Genomic DNA, 9,271 nt, shown 5'->3' on the forward strand with positions numbered 1-9,271 from the left:
TGAGGTCAAAAACAAACTTTATTTACATAGTGATAATAAGGATATCAACAACTCAAATATTGAATACTTCAGTTTTGGGTTAACTAGAAGTCCATGATTCATCAATCCTGTTTTATAGAAGCAGTACAAAATTACATTTGGTATTTTCCCTCAGTTCTCTGGTATTGAAGCTTGCAAAGATTCAGAACACTTTAAAGGTTGTTGAACAGCAATAGAAATGAGATGATGTTCTTAGAAGTCAGTCTCTCACAAAAAAGACATTATATCCAAGTTCTGTTAAAGCCCCAGCCAGTAAGGCCCATAAGGGAATAAAAACATAAGACAGATTCATTGTAGTAAACTGTTCCAGTTTAGCACAGAGTGCCAGGCAGAAGGCTAATTTAAGTAACATCGCAATGAGGTACCAGGCTTTTTTTTTAATATTGTGTGATCCATGTCGAGGGTCAAAGCCAGACTTACAGCGCCCAGCCATTTTCACAATCAACATGACAAGGAGGATAGTGTCAAATATCCAGACAGGAATAAATATGAGGAACCAGTTCCAAGGTGCCTTCTCATCCAGTTTCAACACCAACATGATCAAGAAGAGTAAGGTGAAGAGCCAGGTAAGCAGTACTCTCTGAGCCAAGGACATTCTCATTTAAACAGTTTAAAGAGGCTGTTGCAGGGTTGAAAAAAGGAAAATATGCCCTGAGAGGAGAGGAGAAAAAAAAAGTCAAGGTTTTGATGCCAGGAAAAGAAACCAACTACTTCCATTCTTTTTTTTTTTTTTAATATTTAAATTTTTTTTTTTTGTAGTTGTAGATGGACAGAATGTCTTTATTTGTTTATTTTTATGTGGTGCTGAGGATTGAACCTAGTGCCTCAGGCATGCTAGGTAAGCTCTCTGCCATTGAGATACAGCCTCAGGCTTACTTTCATTCTTAATAAACAAGGTTGACTTTTTGCTACTCAAAGACTTCCTAATTTTGAAAATGTTCTATTTTTCATTTCAAAACTTCTTGGAGAATCATTGATATACATCCATCATTTCTTATATCTCATTACTAAAATTTGAAAACCTACAGTTTTTCATTCAATTTCAAGGGGTACTAAGATAAAACATTTAAAACCAAAGTGGTGAAAAGGGAGGTAACATTTTGTTTTGTTTTGTTTTTTTATGGGTACCGGGGACTGAATTCAGGGGACTCCACCACTGAGCCACATCCTCAGCCCTATTTTATATTTTATTTAGAGGGGGTCACGCTGAGTTGCTTAGCACCTTGCCATTGCTGAGGCTGGCTTTGAACTCATGATCCTCCTGTTTCCGCCTCCCAAGCTCTTGGGATTACAGGCATGCACCACCAACTGGCCAGCTGAGTTTATAAAAGACAAAATGGTTAGTAAGTATTTTAAGAACATCAAGTAGAATTAAGATTGTAAATAGGTCACTAGATTAAACAATATGAAAGGTATATCATTGGATTTTTATGTAGTTTAATCTATGAATTTTATATTTTTAAACCCTTAGGTATTTTCTTATTAAAAGGGGCAACTTAAAAACTTTAGATGTTTTGTAATTACTTGATGGGGAATTATAATTAGAGTTGCTGCTTGTATCTGATCCATTTTTTTTTATTTTACACTAAAACTACATGACTTACTATTATTGCTCTGGGATATACTCTAGTACGTGGAAGACTCAGTACCTGTTTTTTAAATTTTTTTTTTTAAGCAGGTACTACATGTGTGTGCCACCATGCCCAGCTTCCAGAATATTTTCTATTTCCCTTTCATTTTTCAATGCTAAAATCACTAATGCTTAATAACCTGGAATTTTGATTGAGAATTCATTAACTTACACCCTACATATAAACATTATATTTCATATTCACATATAGGTTTAAAGTGTGATTCTGTATTTGTTTAAGATTTTATATATCAACCTTGCAAATATTTGGACTAGGGGTAAGTAATGAATGAGAAATCAGAAGACAGACTGTATGCAGTTGGGTGAGGAGTTAACAGAAGATAAAGAAATGGCAACAGTTGAGAATATTTTATTCCCTTGAGCTATTTGGAAAAGAGAAAATGAAAAATAAGACATGAGACTGAGAAAGGGACAGGAAAAAGTTTTAGGAAAGGAGAATTCTAAGTATGACTAAACTGGGGGATATAAGCCACTGGGAAATGATAGCTTAAATATGAGAAGACCTGATGGAAACATCAGAAAGTAGTAGGGAATGGAACAAAAGCATGGGTGATGGGAGTAGGAATAAAGGTGCAGGAAGAAACAAGTAAGAGGTAAAGAAATTGGCCAGATGGACCAAATACCCTAGATTAGTGTGCTCAATTATATTTTAGAGCAAACTTTGATGTACCCTGCAACATCTCTACTTTAAACAGAACTTTAAATAGGGTGGCAATAATGGAGCAAGAGAGTATACAACTTTTTTTTTTTTTTTTTTTTTGGCACCAGGAATTGAACCCAGGGGTACTTAACCACTGAGCCACATCCCCAGCCTCTTTTTGTATTTTATTGGAGACAGGGTCTCCCAGAATTGCTTAGGGACTTGCTAAATTGCTGAGGCTGGCATTTGATGTTGCTGTCCTCCTGCTTCACCCTCCCAAACTGCTGGGATTACAAGTATGCACTGTAGCACCCAGCAACAACTCTTTTACTTCAATGGGTAGGAGTGTCCTAACTCACCTTTCCCCAGATATACTCATCTACTTGCACTTGTTTATTTAGTTTGCAAATGCTTCCTACTGCAGTGTGCTTGTTTCCAGGAAGGCATTTTCTATGCTGGTCTCCCTTCCCAGAAGCTGCCATATAATGGAAAGTGAGACTGAATTTGGAAGGTGGAAATCTGTAGACTGATTAATAACTATGGATAGATTTCATTGTGTAAACTGTTTGCTTAATCTTGATCTCCAATCTATCTGGCCATTTTTGTGAACCTAAGAATAGGTTTATGATAATATACTTGTTTAAATGTAACTTTCCCATTTGCCATAATGTCCCCCTCCCTCCCCATAAAGGACTGAGTAGCTACTGATCATTGGAAGAGCACTGTACTCACCCAATAAACTTAAGAACTGGAAGTGAAAGGACATCAAGGGCAAAATCTTACTGTGGCTACAAAGCTTTATAATCTGAGATACAACAAAGTTCATATGCATTTTCAGTGAAATATTCTCAATAGTGGATGCACCCTATTGATAAATGATGCTTGAAATATTGTGTATGCTTGAGCTGGGGTTGTGGCTCAGGGGAGGAGTGCTTGCTAGCATGTATGAGGCACTGGGTTCAATCCTCAGCACCACATAAAAATAAATAAAATAAAGATATTGTGTCCATCTGCAACTAAAAAAGAAATAAAAAAAAAAAAAAAGGATTGTGTATGCTCACCTACATCAGTGACACAGGACCCCAGCTTGACATTTACATCTTCATTAATCTAATCAGCCATATTTCCTTGCTATTTTCCTTTCTTCTCAATGGATAAGTGTGCACTCCAAAATTTGCTTAACATAGTTTCCACTTAATGTGGTTATTTCTAGTATCTGTAAGATAGTTAAATATTTCTCAAATGATTCCTTATCCACTGTTGAAACCTTCAGACTAGACCACATATGGTTAATCTAAAGGGCCACGACTACATTACCTGCGTCTCTACCAGCTGTGCGCGGAATCTTCTATGGTGTTTTCTATACCATGCTCATTTCCCTTCTCTTGCCACTCCTAATACTTTTTCAAATGAACCTGCCTCATCTCAAAGACAGTTTGGCTTAATGAACCCACAAATTTCTATCATATTAAGTTGCTTTCGAAAGGCTCGTGTTGTAACATTCTTGGCCAACCTGGCCATCTTTCAGAGGAACAGCATTCTGCTTACAACTTAGTTGATATTCGGGTCCACTTCGTCCTAGAACTTAAGGAACTAAGCCCTCCTGGTCCTTCCTCTGTGGACACCGACCATAGGTTTGTGCAGCCGTATCTGAACTCCCCCATTCTAGGCTTTGGGCCCAGCACATTTTGAAATTTAACTTAGTTTTTGCATGATGCACTACAAAGCCCTGATGCCAAGCAGGTGTGGTGCGCATTTGAGTCCGCGAGTGCGACGGAATGGAGGTCGGCGGCGCAGCCCAGAACATTGGGCGTCCAGAACCGCAGCACGGTGGGGGCGGGGGCCATGCTCCGACTCACCTGGCAGCGCCGCTGGCCGGAGAGCGGAAAGGGCCGCGAAGATCAGTAAATTCGCCAGTTTGGATTCTTGTCCTTTTCCACACTTTCCCCCCCATTAAACTCAGAACCCGTCACATGATAATTCAGAAAGAGGTTCAGTTCCGCCTCTCTAAACCGCCGCGGTAGAGGTTTTCTCAGTTCTACCTCAGGCCGCGCCCACATCCGGAGCTGGTTCTCACCGCCCCTGGGCCTACCCTATAGGTAGAGGGGACGCCAATCTGATGCAGAGACCCGTTTCCCTGTGGTAATTGGACCATTTAGCCGTCAGTGTAAACCAACCGACCTTTCCTTACTTTCGAGTTCGACAAAGAGGCGGTAAGGAAAGAACCCACTGGACCCGCCTCTTACTGCTACGGGTTGGGAGGAAAGTCAGTCTTAGCTCAGCCTGGAGTTTTTTTCGTAGTCTCATTGGGCGCACACATGCCAATCAAGCCAGCAGCACTCGGCCCCGCCCCGGCTGGGGCCCCGCCTCCTAGGCCCTCCCAGTCTCGGCGCGGGGACACTGCAGGCTCCGGCGCAAAATCCTGCGGGAGAGGGGGTGGGGCGACGCTCTGGAGGCAGCGCGCCCGCCCGTAGCCTAGCTGTGGCTCCTCGGGCTCCGGCGGCGGCGGCGGCGGCAGCGCTCGCCTCGGTGTCTCCCCAGCGCACCCCAGCCGCCTCCTAGCGGCGCGACGCCCGCTCCTACGGTAAGAACCGCACCACCTCCACGCTTGGGCGGGCGGTGTGGAGGTAGTCGGCTTCTGACAGAATCCCGAGGATGGATCTGGACGAGGGAGGAGAGCGGCCCGCGGGATGGATGTAGGGGCTCCGGGGTCAACGCGTCGCCCTTCGCCGCCGGTGTCTTCCTCGACAGTCTCCTGCACCTGCGGGTCCGGGTCAGCCGCGGCCCCCTCGCATCATTTGGCGGGTGGCACAAGCTCAGGTTTCCTCTTCCCGAGCCCGTGCGGTTCTCAAGGCTTGAAGGTGTCGGGCCGAAGCTCAGCGCCGCCTCCCGCCCCTCGCCTCCCTCCTCAGGATCCCCTCCTTCACTTCCTTCCTTTGGCGCTGTGCAGGGGGTGGCGGGGTGTCGTCGTGTCCTAGGAGTGTGTGCAGGGGTTTCGGGCTGCCCAGACTGAGCGGGCTGGATAGGTCAGCTAGTGGCCGGGAATGGGGGGCGGGTTCGGGGGAGAGGGCGGCTCAGCGCGCTGATTGCTGGCGGAGAAGGAGGGTTGCTGCAGAGTACCAGCTGAGCAGGCGACAGTTAAGTTTTCTGATCCCAACATTGACTGCGGAGCGGGTACTGAAATCCTATGCAAAGGCCTTGAGGGATATTTCCCTTCTGGAAACAATACCGTGGTCCATCAGCATGCTTCACCTTGTTCTGTTTTTATTTGCCTAATGTTGACAGCTGGAGTTCTAGTATTGTTCTTGAGTCATGGCTTTCTAACTCAGCACATCTTGTAGAACTTCAGGGATCATTCTGTTACCCATTTTATTTTTAGCCTGGCAGAACCAAGGAGCTGCTTTATACGAGCATACACTAACCCGGGAAGAAGAGTGTGGAACAGTTTAGTAATCTCAATATGTAATTAACATGCCAAGTAATCTTAAAATTCATGGTAAATGTATTAGAGATATTACATTTGCTTTCCTTGTTAATGGTATATTCTGCTTACCTTGAGATTAGGTGAGATACTTTTATTGTTTTTGATTTGCTTTTACCAACATTTTTAAATGCCCCCCCCCCCCCCACCGCTCCCGCTTTAGCAATATTCTTAGTACTTGATCTTAGACATTTTTGTAAAATTAGTTTTTTCCAAAACCGGACTTTTTCCACAACGTTTTTAATGTTGGAAGAGAAATTCTGAGAATTTGAAGACTATGGACTTTTAACCTAAAGAGCCATAAAACAACAGTTTGAAATCCTTACTTGGATTTGGGGTACAGACTACTAATTTTAAGAGAAGGAAATTGATATGACTTGTCGATAGTGGCTCAGCCTGCCGATTCCAGAGGAAAGGAATCTAGAGGACTGGGAGTAGAAACAAGGTGGTTCCTGGAAAATGTTTTGCTCTGGAAAAGCCTACCTCCTACGCAGGGAAGTTGTTTGTATGCTTCAGATAGTATTAATTTAAATGTTAGGAGTGTTTTTGTCTTCTGATTTTTACCGCTTTCTGGCAGAGCATGAAAATGTGGTAAGCAAAGCAAATATAGTGTACAATGGGGGCACTCTTGAATACTTAGGCCTCAGGAGTCAGTCCCAAATTGGCACTGGATGGTTGGCTCTAAAAATAAAAAAGGTATCCTGATTAAGTTTTAAACCACAAACCTTTTTGGTTAGTCCATTAAATGCATAATTGCAAGGAACTTGGGCTGGCGATGTGATTTGGCATGTGGTCCTGATTTGATACCCCAGCACCCCACCCAGCCTTCCCCCAACAAAAAAGCAAGGAATTTGTAATGACAAAAGTGTGGTTAGACTGAGCCAAAGAGAATTTATGGTGGCATGTTGAAAAAATGAGGATCAGAAAATGGTTGGGACTACCTAATTATTATCTCATTTAATCCCTATCCTATGAGATAGGTACCATGATTACCATAATTTCCTTTCTGTTTTTAGATTAGTTAGCCAAGATTTAGGTTAACTCATTTTTTTTTTAAGATTTTGGTGCCAATTGGTCAGTGGATTCACATCTAACCAATCTGATTCCAAGCGGTTATGCTTTACCAACACAGTACAGTGGCTTCTTAGAGACCTGTTAGAAGGAGACTAATCAGTGGGAAACCATGCTGCAAAACCATGAACTGAACCCAGTATTGGACCAATTTTATAACAGTTTGAAATCATTTTATAATAGGCACTGTTGAGTGTTGCTTAAGATAACAGGATCTAGTCACCTTCCCTGTCTTTGAGGAGCATCATTTAGTGGGAAGATAGATATTTAAACAAGTGATCATCATACAGTACAATATATACTATAAGAGAGTAATTCAGAATTGGTGGTTTTATGGAAAGAGAATATAGTTAAAGTATAAACTAGAGTTTGAATACCTGTTGGGCTTTGTAGTTTTGAACATTATACCAAGTATCTTTCAGCCTCATTCTCCTTATCTGTTTAGTGGAGAAGATGATACTTCAAAGGGGATATTAAGCATTAAATAAAATTAAAGTACACATAATAAACAAAATAAAAATAAAGAAAAAAGAATTTTAAGAAAGATTGGGTTGGGAGGTTCAGGGAGGAGCTACCATTGGAGCTTGGTTTAAAGGTTGTTTTCATAAATGGGAAAAGAAATTGTTCAATACAGATAGAACAAGAGAAGGTAGAGTCTCAGAATAGGGATATAGATTATTGAAGGAATGGTAAGTAATTGTGGCTTCATATAAAAAAGAGTTGAGAAGACCAACTTTAAATAGTAATTATATGTAAATGTGACTGGGCAAAGTTAATATTACCCAATTTTGGTAGTTGCAAATTGCATATTTAAATACTAAAACTATAGATACTTTTTCTACATTTTTGTTTACTATCTGTCTTTCAATGCTTATTTTCCAAAAGCCAATTAAATCTCTTATTTCCAAACATGTCCCCAGAGCAATTGTTTTATTATTCATTGAGATATTCTATTCGCTCTGTAAAAGACAACTAACAAAACAAAACACTACCATAGGGTCCCCTCTCCCCCAGGACTAAGGAATGAACACTAAGGAATGAACCCAAGAGCCTTCTCTGAGCTACTTGCCTAGCCTTTTTTATTTATTTTTTTAATTTTGAAAAAGGTCTAAGTTACCCAGGCTGGCCTCAGATTATAATCCTTCTGCCTCAGTCTTCTGAGTAGTTGGGATTACAGATGTACACCACAATGCCTGGCTACTAGAGGCATTTGCACTTAATTTGTGGGACATATTTTGTGATGGTTGATATAAGAGGAATCTCAAAGTGACTGTTGTCATCCCTTCACCTCTTTACCTATTTTATAGCCAAATAGAGTTGATATTGCAAACTCTCTTTTGCATATATGTTGACTTATCTTCTTAAGCCTAGTTTGAGACCTGCTTGTGGGATAGAATGTTTTCAATTGGGCCTGCTCTTGAAAATTTGAGAAAACTACTTGCATTGAATTTGTAAATGTGAAACATCACTTGATGTCAGGAATCATATGACTGAATTCGAAACTATTAAATGACATTTAGCCTTCTGCATTTTTTGTCCGGCTTGTTAAAATCTTATATAAATAGTGAAAATGACACAATAGAAGTGAGTTTTTTCAGTTGAGAATAACTCACTATATCCTAAAACAGGTAGCTTTAAAGCAATAAGAAAAAAAATTTATTGGACTTCATTCTGAGTAATGAACAGGAACTGAGGCAGGAAATGGCTGTGGCTGAAGAACTACCTGATAATAATCGTAATGTAATTAAATTTGACATTTAATGAGAGGAAGTAAAGAAAAAAATGCATACTGTGCAGCTTTCCAGTTGTAGAAATAGTAGAGGAAGTGACTGTTAAAAGTTTATCTAGCCGGGTGTGATGGCACAAGCCTATAATCCTAGGGCTCTGAAGACTGAGGCAGGAGGATTGATTGAAAGTTCAAAAAGTTCAAAGCCAGCTTCAGCAATTTAGTGAGGTCCTAAGACACTTAGTGAGACCCTGTCTCAAAATAAAAATATGAAGAGCTGGGGATGTGGCTCAGTGTTTAAGTGCCCCTGGGTTCAATCCCTGATAAAGAAAAAGAAAGAAAGAGAGAGAGAGAGAGAGGGGGGGGGGGGGAGGGAGGGAGGGAGGGAGGGAGAAAGAAAACGAACACAAACAAATAAGCCCCCAAACAAACAGCTATCAGCTATATCAAAGATATGTAGTAAGCACTCAGGTTTGTTGTGTGAATGATACTACTTTAATAATATATTCAGTGTTAGAAGTTACAGGTAGCAAAAAATATATGAAAAGTATATGGCACAAGTTTTAGTTCTTTATAGTCCTGGGTTCTAGTCTCAATTTTAACATCTACCAGTTCTGTGACTTTGGGCTCATTATGTAATCTTTTTGAGGTTCAGTTTTTTTT

At 41.0% G+C, this 9,271-nt stretch overlaps 2 protein-coding genes across 7 annotated transcripts in view; one reads left to right on the plus strand and one right to left on the minus strand.

Moving 5' to 3' along the window:
* Tmem60 (transmembrane protein 60) lies at positions 1–4,535 on the minus strand. 5 transcript variants are annotated; one of them, XM_071613445.1, is made up of 4 exons: positions 4,190–4,535; positions 3,392–3,546; positions 1,262–1,355; positions 1–690 (listed from the first exon to the last, which is right to left on the minus strand). In XM_071613445.1, exon 4 carries the CDS (start codon positions 638–640, stop codon positions 239–241), a length of 402 nt encoding a protein of 133 aa, XP_071469546.1. In that variant the 5' UTR covers positions 641–690; positions 1,262–1,355; positions 3,392–3,546; positions 4,190–4,535; the 3' UTR covers positions 1–238. The 5 variants fall into 5 exon arrangements, with proteins under 5 accessions (XP_071469546.1, XP_071469551.1, XP_027782145.1 ...); XM_071613450.1 differs by lacking the exon at positions 3,392–3,546; XM_027926344.2 differs by lacking the exon at positions 1,262–1,355 and having other exon boundaries at positions 3,396–3,546.
* A 204-nt stretch (positions 4,536–4,739) lies between these two features.
* Positions 4,740–9,271, plus strand: part of Phtf2 (putative homeodomain transcription factor 2) — a 138,508-nt gene continuing 133,976 nt past the window's right edge. For both annotated transcript variants that reach the window (XM_027926341.3, XM_071613438.1), the window contains exon 1: positions 4,740–4,914. The gene's annotated coding sequence lies outside the window, so the exon portion shown is untranslated. The remainder of the gene's footprint in view (positions 4,915–9,271) is intronic.

The sequence above is a fragment of the Marmota flaviventris genome, chromosome 1, assembly GCF_047511675.1.
Source record: "Marmota flaviventris isolate mMarFla1 chromosome 1, mMarFla1.hap1, whole genome shotgun sequence".
Lineage (NCBI taxonomy): Eukaryota > Metazoa > Chordata > Mammalia > Rodentia > Sciuridae > Marmota > Marmota flaviventris.